At 37.3% G+C, this 19522-nt stretch overlaps 1 protein-coding gene across 8 annotated transcripts in view; it reads right to left on the reverse strand.

The window, feature by feature from the left end:
* Positions 1-310: 310 nt before the first annotated feature.
* LOC115214286 (fatty acid amide hydrolase 1) overlaps positions 311-19522 on the reverse strand; it is a 67504-nt gene continuing 48292 nt past the window's right edge. For 7 of the 8 annotated variants that reach the window (XM_036504602.1, XM_029783438.2, XM_029783435.2 and 4 more), the window contains exons 13-18: positions 17502-17589; positions 15206-15249; positions 13324-13363; positions 11920-12028; positions 10281-10414; positions 6375-6652 (exon numbers count right to left, since the gene is read on the reverse strand). In XM_036504602.1, the coding sequence (XP_036360495.1) occupies positions 6524-6652; positions 10281-10414; positions 11920-12028; positions 13324-13363; positions 15206-15249; positions 17502-17589 (544 nt within the window). In that variant the 3' untranslated portion in view covers positions 6375-6523. Of the gene's footprint in view, positions 2002-6374; positions 6653-10280; positions 10415-11919; positions 12029-13323; positions 13364-15205; positions 15250-17501; positions 17590-19522 lie in introns of those variants that run through there. The other variant, XM_029783434.2, reaches the window with a different exon arrangement.

The raw sequence follows: 19522 nt of genomic DNA on the forward strand, positions 1-19522 counted from the left end.
TTGAGTGATCTGGGGCTAAACACCATTTACTCATACACGTGCTTTCTTGTTTACTCATTTTCAAGAGCTGAGTGGATTAGAGCAACATGAAATAAAGTGTCTTGCTCAAGGACACTACGCACCACTGGAAATCGAACTCACAACCATTACAATCATGAGCCAAGTATCCAAAACTCCAAGCCATACACTTTCACTGTAACTTTAAATGGTACATAAACACCATGTTAACTGGACAAATTGCAATTTCACAAAATATACAAAAATATGAAGATTTAACCAATTCAAATAATGAGAAGCAAATAAGACAATATTGACATATATAAATTTATTGAGATCTTACAAGAACAAAGAAAAATGAAAATCCACCAATTGGTTTTGTCACAAAATTGTGCACTTCATTGATTTCGTTATAAAATTTTACAGAGACAATATACAAATCATTTCAAAACTTAAAATTCGTTTCATATTCTGGCACAAGGCCAGCAAGTTTGGGGGAGGAGATAAGTCGATTATATTGACCTCAGTGCTTTGAGTGTTGTACAGTGACTATATCACATATTTATGATACAGTCACAAACCTTTACAATATTGTTAGTTAAATGATACAGCTGACTTCATTCTTGTGATGGAGACCCTTCTAAAGAATCACACACTATTCCATGCAAAAGCTACTTTCATATTTCAAATTTGGTTTTTCCTTTATAATATTTGGCGTTAGGAAGGGCATCCGGCTGTAGAAACCTTGCCAGATCAGATCGGGGGCCTGGTACAGCCTTCCGGCTTGCAGTCCTCAGTCGAACTGTCAAACCCATGCCAGCATAGAAAGAAGACATTAAACAATGATGACAACGACGATGATAATGATGATGAAATTGCTAACATTACACTAACTCTGCTTACAGTAGCATTTTATTTTCAGACAACATTTCAGATGAAATGATATCCAGAATGAGCTGTAATGAATATCAATAAGCTAAATATTAAAATAAATTCTTATTCATATTTATTAATATAATTATTATATTTTAACATATTCTCAACATCTTTCTCTGAGTTTCTACTGCACCACCAGATGCACTTGTGTCTTATTGAAGTGCATACAACATTGTCTTTTGAGGTTTTAGAATTGAGACTTATTGGCATCATCATTATCTAATGTCCACTTTCTATGCTGGCATGGATGGAACGGTTTGAGAGGGAACCAGAGACTTGTGTTGAGCTACAGTGTCACCATTGACATGATTTCTACTTAATGGGTTTGTTAGGTTCCCTCAGATGTTACTTTAGTTGTTCACCTATTTGTGGTGTAGAATATGTACCTTGGGAGTTGTGTGGTACCTGTATCACATATTTGTGTTGTGTGAGTTATGTTGAGCATTGGGTGTTGTCACGATTGTGCAGAATATGTGACTGTGTAGTTCGTTATATTACTGGAAGGCACATGTGTAGAATACAAGATGCAAGGGTGTACGCAATGGTATGTGAGGTGGGTTATAATACTGATATTATAATAATCAGTATTGTATAACCAAAGATTGTTATTTTGGGTTGTTTTTTTTTGGGGGGGGCAATATGTAATGGGCAAAAGATATTTTAATTCGTCCACAAGCTGCATGGCAATAAATTTAGGTCCATATGTGAAGAAATATTGATTTTAAAGTTCTACATTGCAAATATGAACAAGGCATTGTAAGGCACATATGTCAACCATTTTAAACAAGCAAAAGGAAGTCAATATTATTTTTTATAAAAAAAGACCGAAGCCCCACAGCAGAAAATATATTTCACAACACCAATTCAGTTTCCCTCAAAAGTTGAGATCTTGTAATATCCGTCATCAGAGATATATAAGGACTGATGGGCTATTGTGGCTACACACTAGTTGGTTTTCTTCTTTAGTTCATTATCCAGTTCTTTCATGAGGCGTAAGGCAAGCTCATCCTTAGCTGTTGGAGCAGCAATCTGGATATTGATTGGAAGTCCAACACTGTTTGGAAGTGACTGCAAAGAAACAAGACATATATATTTAAAATTGTCAGAGTAGGTGTCATGGAAGAATCGCTGTCAGCAAAGTTTAAGATGACTCAGACTACAAAGCCATGAATTTAAACTCCACCACATTCTTTGTCAAGATATGTTGTTTTTATTTCCTTATAGAAAGTAAATAATCATTATATAATGTGATTGTGCAAATACATTAGGCCAATTAAGATTATATTATTTCCCCATCTTTAGAACACACATCGATTTCAGATTTTGGCACAAGACCAGCAACTTCGGGGAAGGGGTAAGTTGATTACATCAACCCCAGTACTCAACTGGTACTTATTTCATCAACCCGGAAAAGATGATAGGCAAAGTCAACCTCAATGGAATTTGAACTCAGAACGTAAAGACAGACAAAATGCCACTAAGCATTTTTCCCAACATGCTAACAATTCTACCAGCTCACCGCCTTCTTTAGAACATATATTGGCAATATTAATAACTTTGCTGTATTTTGATCTGTTCATCATTGAGTGATCAGTGATATCATATGACTATGATATCATATTGTTGTGTGATTAAAGAATTGGTTTCCCATCCCTGTGATTTCAGGTTTGAAACTATTTGCATAATATGGCAACTTGGCAAGTGTCTTCTGCCATCGCCTTGTGTTTTCTGATGCCTTTTAAACGAAACTCAATATACAAAACTTTGTTTTTGCTTTATAAATTACTACCCCCACCTACCCATCTGTCACTCACCTCTTATACTCTTATGAAATTATGTATCCTTTCCCCCTCCCATGATCCATTGTCCATGTTCTCTCTTACTCTCACCTTCTTGTACCTTAAGAATATACTCTGGCACCTTGTCCCCATCATCTTTATGTTTTCCAGCTACTCCTACCCATCATTATATTATATGGGGGTAACCATATATCTCCTCTATAGCAAAATACCCATGTTTCTCCTGCTATCATACGCTGGCCTTCAACACCAGGCAGAAAGCCACCTCCCCACCTCTCTTTCAAATACACTCCCACTCGGTCAAGGGGTTGGGGGTTCTCTCCTTTTTCTTTTTTTTATTTTGTCCAGCAAGTTTCAGGGAGGAGATAAGTCAATTACATTGACCCTGGTGTTCCAACTGGCACTTACTTTAAAGGATGATAGACAAAGTCAACTTTGGCAGAATTTAAGCTCAGCTAAGCATTTTGCCCAGCACCCTAACAGTTCTGCCAGCTTGCTGCTCTCATTTAAAAGGTAATATTAATACATTTTCAATTAATTCTTGTCGGGATTTAAAAAGAGAAATCAAAATTATAAAACAAAGCAAAAATGATATACTTGAATGATAATTGACAAAGATAAAGGATTTTATGTTATTTTTGAAATTTTCCTGGATTATGCTCTCTCTGTAATCTCTTCAATTACTTCTGTCCAAACTGGGCTCCTAAACACCACAACTTCACTGCTCTGTTCATTGACCACTTCAGTTATCTTCTGTTTTTTTGCTTGCTTCAGTCATTTGGCTGCAGTCATACTGGAGCACTATCTTAAAAAGTTGTCAAGCAAATCTATCTCTGTACTTGTTTTTAAATTTGGCACACATTCTATTGCCCTCTTTTACTGAATGATTTAATTTGGTATTGATCTAAATTTAAGAAACCTAAGAAAAAATATCCCTCTCCGGCTGTTTCCCTGTTGTGAATTAAATGTTGCAAGCAGATCATTCAAAGTGGTCTAGAATGTAGACCTTTCTTAAACCTTAAGTTAATACACAGTGAAAGTCATAAGCAGTAATGTCTTAAGCCATGAGCACTCTGAGCAGTTGCACTGAGTCCTCACAGGTATAGGGACCCAATTCTAATGTATGTATGCTGCAGCTTTCTGTCAATGAATACATAACTATAGGGCCCAGTGCAGCCCTGGTCATAGGTACTCTACTGTTGAGCAATGGATATGTTAACAATAAACCAATCTTGTTTAAAACAGGAACGCATTTAGCTGGTTAAATAAATCTATTAATTTTTACAGAGTAAAAATTACACAGGACTCAGCTTTTAGTACAACATTCTTGTTGACTGTTTTGTCACTGTCAAAATAAATGTTAACTTATAAATTTGTGGTCATGTGACACCCAAAGCATAAACATCCTTATCTGTGATGGTCTATGCTAATAGGGATTAGCAGAGGTGTGATCTGAAAACGTATATAAAGAAAGAAATGCAATGATCTTTTGTAGATATTATCTACAACAGCATGGTTGCAACAGATCTTTTATCTTTCTCTCAATCTCTCTATCATTTTTGAGAGTCATTTTGAATAAAAGAAGCTTCCCTTTCCATTACTCTCCCCTCAGAATCAAATATGTGTCTAACAATATTTCTTAATGAAATAAATATGGAAATGAAATAATATTAATAAACTAATAGACACTATTTATAATACATGAGAAGATGCCATGATAAGCTGCCTGAAGTAATGTATGAATGGTATAGTCACCCAGCTAGCTACAGATAAAACTGGTCTCAGATTAGAACTTATATTGTGTGATACCATTAATTAAACTGTAATTGATATTTAAGATAGATCTCATACTTAACATTCTTTTCTTACATGGGGATAATTAACTTGCATTATCTTCAAGTACAATTTGTGAATTTTTATAATATTGCTAGCTAAATGATACAGCTGACTTCATTCTTGTGATGGAGAAATTCTTTAAGAATCACACACTACTCTGTGCAAATGCTACTTTCATATTTCAAATTTGGTTTTTGCTTTATAAATTACTAACATTACACTAACCCTGCTTACAGTAGCATTTTATTTTCGGACAACATTTCAGACAAAATGATGTAATAATAGCCAGAATGAACTGTAATCATCATCATCATCGTTTAACATCCGCTTTCCATGTTAGCATGGGTTGGACGATTTTGACTGAGGGCTGGCAAACCAGGTGGCTGCACCAGGCTCCAATCTTATACTGGCAGAGTTTCTACAGCTGGATGCCCTTCCTAACGCCAACCACTCCGAGAGTGTAGTGGGTGCTTTTTATGTGCCACCGGCACGGGGGCCACTCAGGTGGTACTGGCAATGACCATACTCAAATCTTTTTATACATGCCACCAGCACAGATGCCAGTAAGGTGACGTTGATAACGATCACGCTCGAATGGTGCCCTTTTACGTGCCACAGCACGGGGGCCAGTCAGGTGGTACTGGCAATGACCTCACTCGAATCTTAATGAATATCAATAAGCTAAATCCTAAAATAAATTCTTACTCGTATTTATTAATATAATTATTATATTTTAACATATTCTCAACATCTTTCTCGGAGTTTCTACTGCACCACCAGATGCACTTGTATATTACTGAAGTGCATACAACATTGTCTTTTGAGGTTTTAGAATTGAGATTATCTAATGTCCACTTTCCATGCTAGCATGGATGGAATGGTTTGAGAGGGAACCAGAGACTTGCAGGGCTGTGTCAAGCTCCAGTGTCACCTTTTGTATAATTTCTACTAAACGGGTTTAAGTTCCTTCACATGTTACTTTACCTATTCATCTGTTTGTTGTGTAGAATATGTGCCTTGGGAGTTGTGTGGTAACTGTATCACATATTTGTGTTGTTTGAGTTGTGCTATGTGGCCATACCACATACTTGTGTTGTGTGAGTTGTGTTATGTGCTTTGGGTGTTGTGTGTTGACTGTACCACATATTTGTGTTGTGTGAGCTGTGTTATGTGCTTTGGGTGTTGTGTGGTGATCGTACCACATACTTGTGTTGTGTGAGTTATGTTATATGCTTTGGGTGTTGTGTGGTGACCATATCACATATTTGTGTTGTGTGAGTTGTGTTATGTGCTTTGGGTGTTGTGTGGTGACTGTACCACATATTTGTATTGTGTGAGCCGTGTTATGTGTTTTTGGTGTTGTGTAGTGACCGTACCACATGTGTTGTGTGAGTTGTGTTATGTGCTTTGGGTGTTGCGTGTTGACTGTACCACATACTTGTGTTGTGTGAGTTCTGTTATATGTTTTAATGTCAGGTGTTGATTGTGCAGAATATATGGCTGTGTAGTTCATGTTATATTATTGGGAGGCACATGCATCAGAATATGAGATGAATGATATGTAAGCAATGGTGTGTGAGGTGGGCAATAATACTGATATTATAATAATCAGTATTGTATAACCAAAGATTGTTATTTTGGTGTTTTTTGCAATATGTTATGAGCAAAAGATATTTTAATTCACCCACAAGCTGCATGGCAATAAATTTAGGTCCATATGTGAAGAAATAGTGATTTTAAAGTTCTACTTTGCAAATATGAACAAGGCATTGTAAGGCACATATTTCAACTATTTTAAACAAACAATAGGAAGTCAATGTTTTTATTTTATATAGAAAAGACCAACGCCCCACAGCAGAATAAATATTTCACAGCACCAATTCACTTTTCCTCAAAAGTTGAGATCTTGTGATATTTGTGATCACAGATGTCTAAAGCTTGATGTACTATCGTGGCTACACACTAGTTGATATCACCTTTAGTTCACTATCTATTTCTTTCACGACGCGTAAGACAAGCTCATCCTTATATATAGGTGCAACGACTTGGATATTGACTGGAAGTCCAACACTGCCTGGAATTGACTGCAAAGAAACAAGACATATATATTTGGAATTGTCAAAGGATGTTATGAAAGAATCGTTGTCAGCAAAGTTTAAGATGACTCAGACCACAGACTACAAAGTCATGAATTTAAACTCCACCACATTCTTTGTCATGATTTGTTGTTGTTCTTAGTTCCTTATAGAAAGTAAATAATCATTATTTAATGTGATTGTGCAAATACATTAGGCAAATTAAGATTATATTATTTCCCCATCTTTAGAACATACATCGATTTCAAATTTTGGTACAAGGCCAGCAACGTTGGGGGAGGGGTAAGTTGATTATTTCATCAATCCGGAAAGGATGATAGGCAAAGTCAACCTCAATGGAATTTGAACTCAGGATGTAAAGACAAGCAAAATACCATAAAGATTTTTCCCAACATGCTAACAATTCTACCAGCTCACCACCTTCTTCAGAACATATAATGGCAATATTAATAACTGTGCTGTATTTTGATCTGTTCATCATTGAATGATCAGACAAATCAAAATACCATGTAAAATATAAATATGGTAAATATCTACAAAAAATAGGTTTCTTGCTTAACATATGACTAATACAATATCAGATATTGTTGTATGATTAAAAAATCAGTTTCTGATCCCTGTAGTTTCAGGTTTGAACCTACTTGCATAATATGGCAACTTGGCAAGTGTCTTCTGCCATCGCCTTGTGTTTTCTGATGCCTTTTAAATGAAACTCAATATACAAAACTTTGTGAAAGACTACCTACCCATCTGTCACTCTCCTCTCATACTCTTATGAAATTATGCATCCTTTCCTTCTCCCGTGATCCATTGTCCATGAATCTCCTCTATAGTAAGACACCTACACTTCTCCCTCTATCATCCGCTAGTCTTCAACACCAGACAGAAAGCCACCTCTCCCGTCTCTCAAATACACTCCAACTCAGTCAAGTGGGGTTTTCTCTCCATTTTCTTTCTTTACTTTGTCTAGCAAGTTACCTGATGACCTAACAGGTTTCTGTGTCATGGAGAAAGCACCCAGTACACATTGTAAAATGTAAGTATTGTTTTTAAATAAATATATAAATGTACATTAAATAAAGAATAGATTAACAGCGTAGGAGTGGCTGTGTTGTAAGTAGCTTGCTTACGGACCACATGGTTCCCGGGTTCAGTCCCACTGCGTGGCACCTTGTGCAAGTGTCTTCTACTATAGCCTCGGGCCAACCAAAGCCTTGTGAGTGGATTTGGTAGACGGAAACTGAAAAAAGCCCATCGTATATATGCATATATGTATGTGTGTGTGTGTATGTTTGTGTGTCTGTGTTTGTCCCACCAACATCGCTTGACAACCAATGCTGGTATTTACGTCCCTGTAACTTAGTGGTTCGGCAAAAGAGACCGATAGAATAAGTACTAGGCTTACAAAGAATAAGTCCTGGTGTCGATTTGCTCAACTAAAGGTGGTGCTCCAGCATGGTCACAGTCAAATGACTGAAACAAGTAAAAGAGTAACACATGAAGACTAAAATGTAATGTTTATGAAACTGTTCAAATCTAAATATATTTGCAAACTTACATGTGTGTGTGCATACATGCATGTGTGCGTGCATACCCATGCATGCATTTGTACTTGTATCAGCAAAGATATACAAGTTGGTATATGTCTTTCGCTAATACATGTTATGTGCCTTGGAAGTTGTGTGGTAACTGTATCACATATTTGTGTTGTGTGAGTTGTGTTATGTGCTTTGGGTGTTGTGTGGCGACTGTAACACATACTTGTGTTGTGTGAGTTGTGTTATGTGCTTTGGGTGTTGTGTGGTGACTGTACCACATACTTGTGTTGTGTGAGTTGTGTTATGTGCTTTGGGTGTTGTGTGGTGACTGTACCACATACTTGTGTTGTGTGAGTTGTGTTATGTGCTTTGGGTGTTGTGTGGTGACTGTACCACATACTTGTGTTGTGTGAGTTGTGTTATGTGCTTTGGGTGTTGTGTGGTGACTGTACCACATACTTGTGTTGTGTGAGTTGTGTTATGTGCTTTGGGTGTTGTGTGGTGACTGTACCACATACTTGTGTTGTGTGAGTTGTGTTATGTGCTTTGGGTGTTGTGTGGTGACTGTACCACATACTTGTGTTGTGTGAGTTGTGTTATGTGCTTTGGGTGTTGTGTGGTGACTGTACCACATACTTGTGTTGTGTGAGTTGTGTTATGTGCTTTGGGTGTTGTGTGGTGACTGTACCACATACTTGTGTTGTGTGAGTTGTGTTATGTGCTTTGGGTGTTGTGTGGCGACTGTACCACATACTTGTGTTGTGTGAGTTGTGTTATGTGCTTTGGGTGTTGTGTGGTGACTGTACCACATACTTGTGTTGTGTGAGTTGTGTTATGTGCTTTGGGTGTTGTGTGGTGACTGTACCACATACTTGTGTTGTGTGAGTTGTGTTATGTGCTTTGGGTGTTGTGTGGTGACTGTACCACATACTTGTGTTGTGTGAGTTGTGTTATGTGCTTTGGGTGTTGTGTGGTGACTGTACCACATACTTGTGTTGTGTGAGTTGTGTTATGTGCTTTGGGTGTTGTGTGGTGACTGTACCACATACTTGTGTTGTGTGAGTTGTGTTATGTGCTTTGGGTGTTGTGTGGTGACTGTACCACATACTTGTGTTGTGTGAGTTGTGTTATGTGCTTTGGGTGTTGTGTGGTGACTGTACCACATACTTGTGTTGTGTGAGTTGTGTTATGTGCTTTGGGTGTTGTGTGGCGACTGTACCACATACTTGTGTTGTGTGAGTTGTGTTATGTGCTTTGGGTGTTGTGTGGTGACTGTACCACATACTTGTGTTGTGTGAGTTGTGTTATGTGCTTTGGGTGTTGTGTGGTGACTGTACCACATACTTGTGTTGTGTGAGTTGTGTTATGTGCTTTGGGTGTTGTGTGGTGACTGTACCACATACTTGTGTTGTGTGAGTTGTGTTATGTGCTTTGGGTGTTGTGTGGTGACTGTACCACATACTTGTGTTGTGTGAGTTGTGTTATGTGCTTTGGGTGTTGTGTGGTGACTGTACCACATACTTGTGTTGTGTGAGTTGTGTTATGTGCTTTGGGTGTTGTGTGGTGACTGTACCACATACTTGTGTTGTGTGAGTTGTGTTATGTGCTTTGGGTGTTGTGTGGTGACTGTACCACATACTTGTGTTGTGTGAGTTGTGTTATGTGCTTTGGGTGTTGTGTGGTGACCGTATCACATATTTGTGTTGTGTGAGTTGTATTATATGCTTTGGGTGTTGTGTGATGACTGTATCACATATGTGTGTTGTGTGAGTTCTGTTATGTGTTTTAATGTCAGGTGTTGATTGTGCAGAATATGTGACTGTGCAGTTCATGTTATATTATTGGGGGGCACATGCATACAATATGAGATGAATGAGAATATGCATGGAGGCACATGCATACAATATGAGATGAATGAGAATATGCATGGAGGCACATGCATACAGTATGAGATGAATCCTAATTAAAAATGCAGTGAACCTGTGACTGGCCTATCAGAGGCTGATAAACATCAGTGCTGTGGTTCAACAAAATAAATGATATAAAACAAAAGTAGTAAAAAGAAGTATATAACTTACGCCTTTCAAACAGAACTCAGGCAGTGTTCTGGCATTGTATTTCTCGTTCACATCTTCTTCTGATACCTTGGTGATGGGCATAGACACAACAGGGTAATTCAACAGATTGTAGAGAAGAGGGTAAGAGGGAAATCCTGTCAAGAAAGTAACAGAGATAGATAAATTATAGTTGTTGCTGCTGCTGCTTTGTTTGTTTGTTTGTTTATTTGTTTGTTGAGTGTCTCAGGACTGTCTGCAGTCCGAAACGTGGTCCTTTGCTATTTGTAAGACCCGCAGAAGAGAAAGCAGGTCAACCCCCGACACCGAGAGCATCGACGGATGGATGAATGCGCATCCAGGCTCAGCGGTTGCGTAGGAAGTTGGGGACAAGAAACAGGAAGGAAGAGTGAAAGAAAGTTGGAGCGAAAGAGTACAACAGGGGTCGCCACCACTCCCTGCTGGAGCCTCATGGAGCTTTAGGTGTTTTCACTCAATAAACACACACAACGCCCGGTCTGGGAATCGAAACTGCGATCCTCCGACCACGAGTCCGCTGCCCTAACCACTGGGCCATTGCACCTCCTGCTGTTGCTGTGGTTGTTGTTTTATCCAGGGGTCAATCCTTATCAAGTAGCTCTATGACCAAAGACATATCTTTTGGTTTTAGCCTTTCTTTTGTTTGTTTTAGTTATTAGACTGCAGCCATGCTGCAGCACCCCCTTGAAGAGTTTTTAGCTAAATGAACTGATTCCAGTACTTACGGTTTTTTTCCCCCCTTTTTGTCTTTTGTTTTTTAAAGCCTAGAACTTATTCTATCAGGTTCCTTTGCCAAACTGCTAAGTTACAGAGACATAAACACACCAACACCAGTTATTTGTCACCAACCCAGTGGTTGGGGACAAATACAGACACATGCACACACACACACACACAGACACACACACAAATATACATACAACAGGCTTCTTTCAATTTCTGTCTACCAGATCTATTCACAAAGCTTTGGTTAGCCCAAGGCGATAGCAGAAGACATTTGCCCAAGGTACCACGCAGTGGGACTGAACCCTGAACCCTGAATCATGTGGTTTGGCAACAAACTTTTTACCACACACTCATGCCTGGGCCATAATTATCACATTTTTCTTTTGTTTCCTCCACAATCATATGATTCCAGGTTCAGTCCCACTGTATGACACCTTGGGTAAGTATCTTCTACTAAAGCTCCAGGTCAACCAAAGCCTTGTCAGTAGATTTGGTACATGGAAACTGAAAGAAGCCCATCATTTATCTGTATGTGTATGTGTGTCAGTATAAGTACATATGTGTGTGTGTATGCATATGCATATGTGAGTGTGTGTGTGTGTGTGTGTGTGTGTGTGTATCTCTGAATGTGTTTGCATTAATCCTCCATCACCACTTGACAAATAAGTGGTTTGGCAAAAGAGACTGATAGAATAAGGCACCATACTTTGAAAAATGAATATTGGAGACCGATTTGTACTACTAAAACCCTTCAAGGTGGTGCCCCAGCAAGGCCACAGTCCAATGATTGAAACAAGTAAAAGATAAAAGATTACATTCCTAGTTCAGAAGAATTCTTCTTTTTTTTTTTTTTTTTGAAATGTTCAATTCAGATTGATTTAAAGTAATAAGGACTTACTTCCAAAGTTTGGACAGCTTAACAAAAATGATGGTGAAGCCATGACAGGGCAGATGAGAGCATCCAGGTTATCCTTTTGCATAGCGTTAGCAAATTCCTCGTTATATTTCTGAAACGTAAGAGAAGAGCCAACAATAGCTAGTGATTCTAACCTGCATGTTTTTGAGTTTAATTTGACTATATCTGGCCAAGATATTCTTCCTGCAAACCATACTATATAAAAGAAATTACATAGAACTACTTTAAAAGTACATGTGGAGCTCTGGGGGTTGGCCATTAATACGTGGGCGATAACCACCCTCTCGCAACAAATGGCAGAAATTTGAATTTTAAATTAAGGACTTTAAGGAAGAAGATGCATAGAATTCATGTATTTTATTTTATTTTTTTTATCAGTTATGAAGTTCTTACAATTTCTAGTTGCTGATAGTCATGTATAGTATTATTTCATTCTTTTCAGAATTCTTCAGTATGATTTGACCTGTAACTTATTAATTATATATATTATGAAGAGAGACATTTCATTAAAATTAAAGATGAAATTAATTACAGTTTGGAGGAAATTCATGGAACGTAGTTTTTTTTCTTGTCATTTTTTAACTTCATAGATTGTTGGTAGTTTAAGAATTGAGAGAAAGAGGATATTTGTAGTAAGCAAATCTCAACTGTCAAAGCATGAACTCTTTCAATGCTGCAACTAGTAGCAGCACTTATAAAAAATGAAATACAATTTCTACAATTCATATAGAAACAAGAGCACTCAGAGAGCACAAACCTCCACCAAGGCAACACCAATGTCCTCTCAACGATTAGCCGGAGATGATTTTAAAATGAGAATATCTGAAATAAACTCAACTGCTCTCACAAACAAGAACACTAAAAATGGACCGAACTGCTCACAAAAATTAAGTAAAAAAAATGAAAAAATAATCCCGAATCCTTGTTCGGTACTGGATCAATCCCAAAATCTAATCAGAGTTTGTGCCAGTCATGAAGCCAAACATCCCTGAAAGTTTCATCAGAATCCATCCACCAGTTCTTGAGACATCCTGTCTACGAACAAACAAACACAACTGAAAACAATACCTCCACCTTTGCTAAGTCAGAGGTAATAAAGGAATTTCAACTTACTGTATTTTAACGAGTAGGAACCCTTTTTTGTCAAAAAAATATGGGAGTTTCTTATACATGGATAGTATCATAATCCCTTACAAAGCCTTTTTTCCAAATTTTAAGCCCCAAAAATTAGGGGGTTTCTTATACACGTTACAATATGGTATCTATTTTTACAATAATATTTTTCTAGACAAAATGAGTCTTTCAACTATGACATAGTTAGAAAAGTTAACTAGAACTATTTCAGCTATATATAAACCAAAAGAAGAATATGTTAAAGTGACTCACTTCTTTCTCATTGACCAAGTTATATATATCACGATAATTCCTGGAATTAAAAACAGGGAGAAAATATTGAAATATTTTATTACTACCAAGCTTAAATTTGTCAAAGAAAACAATTCTATACAGTGAATACAGTAAGCTCTCTACATCCAACACCACCGGGACCAGAGTATTGCTGAATAACTGAATTTTCTGGATATCTGATCATCACTTTTTTATATTGCCATAGTACCTTACAAAGTTCTATATACACATCATAATGTGTCTAATTAATAAGTCCCAGGTCAAATCATGATGAAATTTTTTGACAGGTGTAGCAGTGTGGTAAGAAGCTTGCTTCCCAACCACATGGTTCCAGGTTCAGTCTTATTGAGTGGTGCCATGGACAAGAATCTTTTACTATAGCCTCAGGCTGACCAAAGCCTTGTGAGTGGATTTAGTAGACAGAAACTGAAAGAAGCCCATCATATATATATATATATATATATATATTTATGTGTGTGTGTGTGTGTGTGTGTGTCTGTGTTTGCCCCACCATCATTGTTTGACAACTGATGTTGGTGTATTTACATCCTCGCAACTTAACGGTTCAGCAAAAGAGACCAATAGAATAAGTACCAGGCTTACAAAGAATAAGTCCTGAGGCCCAATTCTGCAACTAAAACCACTTTAAGGTGGTGCTCCAGCATGGCCGTAGTCAAATGACTGAAACAAGCAACAGAATAACATCCTTGTTATTAGTAATATCCTAAACATAGCAGAGAAATAGTAAAGGAAAGGTTTTATTAATCCTTTAGCATTGAGATTTCTGTGTCAAATGTAATGCTTATTTATTCACATGACTGGCATCCAAGCTAGTGGAGTGCTAAGAGCACCATCCGAGCGTGATCATTGCCAGAGTGGATAACTGGCTTCCATGCAAGTGGCACATAAAAAGCACCATTCTAACGTGATCGTTACCAGTGTCGCCTTACTGGCACTTGTGCCGGTAGCATGTAAAAAAACATTCAAGTAAGGTCATTGCCAGTGCCGCTGGACTGGCTCCTGTGCAGGTGGCACATAAAAAGCACCATTTGAGCGTGGCCGTTGCCAGTACCACCTGACTGGCCCTTGTGATGGTGGCACGTAAAAGCATGGAAAACGGACATTAAACGATGATGATGATGAAACAATCACATCATTGAAATCTTAAAACTACAAGGTAATGCTTGACAAATTCAAATTAATCATCATCATCATGCTAGCATGGGTTGGACGATTTGACTGAGGACTGGCGAACCAGATGGCTGCACCAGGCTCCAATCTTGATCTGGCAGAGTTTCTACAGCTGGATGCCCTTCTTAACACCAACCACTCCGAGAGTGTAGTGGGTGCTTTTACGTGCCTCCAGCATGAGGGCCAGTCAGGTGGTACTGGCAACGGCCATGAAAAAATCGTGTTTTTTATTTTCTTACGTGTCACCTGCACACCGGCACAAGTGCCAGTAAGGCGTTGTAAAATAATATTGTAAGGGATGTATGAGAAGCTGGATCTGCCCAGTTTGAAGATAAAACCGGGAGATTATTTTGGCTGGATATGGCTAGTTAAAATATGAGAATGTTAGCCTAATAAAATACAGATGCAAATACAGTAAAATACAATACTGTAACAGTAGAAATTTTCTTTTTAAGAAAATTAATTAATTAAAACAAATTAGCACATTTTTTTTTTTTTTTTGTCTGAGTGCCTGTTACTTGAGAGTTTCAATTATTTGAGTATCAGATAAGAGGGAGTGTACTGTATAAAAATGAGTGAAAAAAGGAAAATACAGACCATGAAATAGACAGATAGAAAATGAAAAAAAGCAAGCGGGGAGAGAAAAAGAACAAAACTAGTTCACACTCACTGCAATCCATCCATTGTACGAATGAGCCGAGACGATGTTTTGTCCTACAAAATAGTGGAAACAATTTGAAGAAATATAGAAAAAAATGAAAAGTAATAATTAGAAGAGAAATGAGTTTTTTAATGAACAATTTGTTTCAAATTCATATAATTTATATTCTTTTATTATTTTACTTGTTTCAGTCATTTGACTGCGGCCATGCTGGAGCACCATCTTAAAGGGTTTTTAGTCGAAGCAGTCAACCCCCAAGACTTATTCTTTGTAAGCCTAGTACTTATTCTATCGGTCTCTTTTGCCAATCCACTAAGTTACAGAGACATAAACACACCAGTTGTCAGGCAATGGTGGCGGGGGTCAAACCCACCAGCATGGAAAATGCATGTTAAAGGCTGGTGGTAATGGTGGGTGAGGATGGTGATGATGATAAGGATGATGATGATGCACATAGTGTAGAATTAAATACACACTAGGGATCTTTATTTCCAAACTAAGTGTAACAATGTACTTATTCAGTAGAGCACTTACAATAAGAGAAGAAACCAATGGAAATATAGTGTAGATATAAACACTAAATGTTTCATTATTTACATTATTTACATCGACAGATATTTGTCCTCATCTTGTTTGTTGTTAACACAACATTTCAGCTGATATACCCTCCAGCCTTCTTCAGGTGTTTTGGGGACATTTCAAACCTGGGTTCTCATCCCTAAGGTATTTTTCGATGTTATTATTATTATTATTATTGTTGTTGCTATTGTTCAGGTCACTGCTTGGAATCAAACTTGGAATCTTGGGGTTAGTAGCCTGTGCTCTTAACCACCACGCCATATGTCCTACTAACCCCAAGATTCTGAGTTCGATTCCAGGCAGTGACCTGAATAATAATAATAACAACATCGAAAAATACCTTAGGAATGAGAAACCAGGTCCAAAATTTCCCCAAGACACCTGATGAAGGTGGAGGGTATATCAGCCGAAACGTGTTAAAAACAAACAAGATGAGGACAAATATCCATCGAATGTAAATAATGTAAATAATTTACATAATTCCTCATCTCTTAAATATAGAACTGTATTAGCTAAATGTTTCTTTATATTATCCTATGTAGCCATCTGGATTTTTTTATCTTAATAGAATTGTGTAATTTGATGAAGATTTATCATCTATTTCTAGCACATAAAGTGACAACTTAGGGGTTTCCTTTCAGCAAGCTATGGTTCAATTTAGTTAAAGCTTGAAATCTTCACCAATAGATCAGCAGCTTAATTGGTAAAATCACAGCATTTCTGCTTTGTGGACATAAATTCTACTAAGTATTTATATATGTGTGTGTTTGTGTGTCAGTGTTTGTCCCCCCCAACATTGCTTGATTACCGACGTGGGTGTGTTTACGTCCCCGTAACTTAGCGGTTCGGCAAAATAGACCGATAGAATAAGTATTATGCTTACAAAGAATAAGTCTTGGGGTTGATTTGCTTGACTAGAGGTGGTGCTCCCGCATGGCCACAGTCAAATGACTGAAACAAGTAAAAGAGTAAAAAGAGAGAGTATATATATATATATATATATGGGTGCTGGCATGGCTGTGTGGTTTACTTTGTAACCATGTGGTTTGGGGTTCAGTCCCACAGCACAACACCTTGGGCTATATCTCTGGGCTGACCAATCCTTTGTGAGTAAATTTGGTAGATGGAAATTATGTGGAGGCTCATCATATATGCATGCGTGTGTGTGTGTGTGTGTGTATGTGTGTGTGTGTACGAGTGTGTGAGTGTCATTGCTTGTGTTTGTCCCTCCATTGCATAGCTTGAAAATTTGTGCTGGTTTGTTTACATCACTGTAACTTGGTAGTTTGACAAAAAAAAAAGACTGATAGAATAAATACCAAACATAAAGAACAAGTACTGGGGTCAACGAGTTTGATTAAACCCTTGAAGGCAGTGCCCCAGCATGGCCACAGCCCAATGACTCAAGCAAAAAATAAAAGATAAAAAATATGGTAGAAAAATATTTAGTATAAATATATTTATTTCATTATTGCCCACCGGGGGCTAAACATAGAGGGGACAAACAAGGACAGAAAAAAGAATTAAGTCGATTACATCGACCCCAGTGTGTAACTGATACTTGTTTAATTGACCCTGAAAGGATGAAAGGCAAAGTCGTCCTCAGCGGAATTTGAACTCAGAACGTAACAGCAGACGAAATACCATTAGTATTTCCCCCGGCGTGCTAACAATTCTACTAGCTCACCGCCTTTTATTAAGATATTAGTATTAAGATATTACTTACAAAAGGGTAAGCAAACAATGAAAGAATTCTGTTAAAACCTTCACAGGTTCTTGCTAAGAACATCTCTTTACATGGTTTCTCATGTTTTCTGAAGAAAAAAAAGCAAGAAAGAGAGAAATATATAACATTATATAGTACAGTTTTAAAATACAACTTACAAACTGGTTAGTTTTTCACTTTACTTTTATCAAACAGAAACTGAAAGAATGTCTTAAACAAGGATGCAGGTAAGGCCACAGCACTGTGAAGCTAACTTACCTACAGCAAATACCATTTACCAAAACATTAAGGTGACCAATGATTTCTGAGTGAAGCTTGGTAGTCAGAAAATGTGCAGAAGTCATGTGTGCACGTATGTACACAGATACACACATGATCATCATCACCACCACCACCACCACCACCACCATCATCACCATCATCACCACCACCACCACCACCATCTTTTAAGGTTTCATACTAGCATGGGTTGGAAGTTTTGGCAGGATCCACTGGATTCAGAGACTGCACCGTGCTCTAGTATCTACTTCAACATAGCTTCTATGGCTGGATGCTTTTCCTAATGCCATCCACCCTATAGAATGTTCCGAGTGCTTTTCACATGCCACCAACACTGGTGAGGTCGCCAAGCATTCTGCAAGACTGTGAACCCAAAAGAAGCAAGCAACTTTACACTGGAAGATGAGGTATCAATGTATGAGAGAAGGGACCAGAACAATACAAATTTAGTTGCTGCTGATATAGAAATGCAGCAACTGAAAAAAATCACTGATGTCGCAGTTAGTCATCAGATTTAAATCTGTCTTAACAAGTGGATACAGCTACTGATGATGCTCAAAGGAGGAGAAATACGTATCTAGCAAAAGCACACCCAATTCTTGATGATTTTCATCTACTACTGATATATTTGTGTGTTTTCTTTAACAATATATGTTTATAAAAGATGCTTGCTTGGGATGAATACTGCAGTTTTCAGGTTTTGAACAGTATATCTGTTTTAAGTATTATATACAGATTGCTATTTTGCTGCTTCTGTCAGTAACGACCAATATATATATATATATATATAATATAATAATAAGAGTAAATAATTTTTATAAAGGCTTTTAAAAAAAACCCCAATTATTTACTGGTAGAATTCGGTATGTAAATATAGCCGATTACCGGCAGGAACTTCTGTAAAGTTCAGTATATATATTGTATATAAGAAAAAGGGACAGGCAAACAGGTTGCTTGACCGCATACCGAAAAAATAGAAATAGCAGTCAAGAATGCTTATTTCTATCAAAGTTGGACTCCAGGCACGACAAACCCTGTAATTCACATATGCAAAACAGAAGGAATAGATAGCGAAAACGAAGTCTGGTGGTTATCTGTGAACATCATGTTTCTGGATTATAAACATATTGAATATATATTTCATATATATTTTTGATATATATTTCATATACATTGCATATATATTTCACATCCTTCTTCAGCACAGCTTTCCATTGAAAAAGATTTATCATAGATTTATCAAATGCTACGTACCTCAAACCTTCTGACCATGCGACATCAAAATATTTGAAGAAAGTGAGCAAAAGCTAAACCTACATAGACATTTGAATTCGTAAATCTTCCCTCCAAAATTTTGCCATGCGCACTACAAAAATAGTTCCATAAGATTGGGAACTATTGGGTTGTCATAATGGAGTGAAAAATCCAAATAGTAATATAATAATAAGAGTAAATAATTTTTATAAAGGCTTTTAAAAAAACCCCAATTATTTACTGGTAGAATTCGGTATGTAAAAATAGTTTTTTAAAAGCCTTTATAAAAATTATTTACTCTTATTATTATATTACTATTTGGATTTTTCACTCCATTATGACAACCCAATAGTTCCCAATCTTATGGAACTATTTTTGTAGTGCGCATGGCAAAATTTTGGAGGGAAGATTTACGAATTCAAACGTCTATGTAGGTTTAGCTTTTGCTCACTTTCTTCAAATATTTTGATGTCGCATGGTCAGAAGGT

This window comes from Octopus sinensis, linkage group LG7, assembly GCF_006345805.1.
Source record: "Octopus sinensis linkage group LG7, ASM634580v1, whole genome shotgun sequence".
Classification (NCBI taxonomy): Eukaryota; Metazoa; Mollusca; class Cephalopoda; order Octopoda; family Octopodidae; genus Octopus; species Octopus sinensis.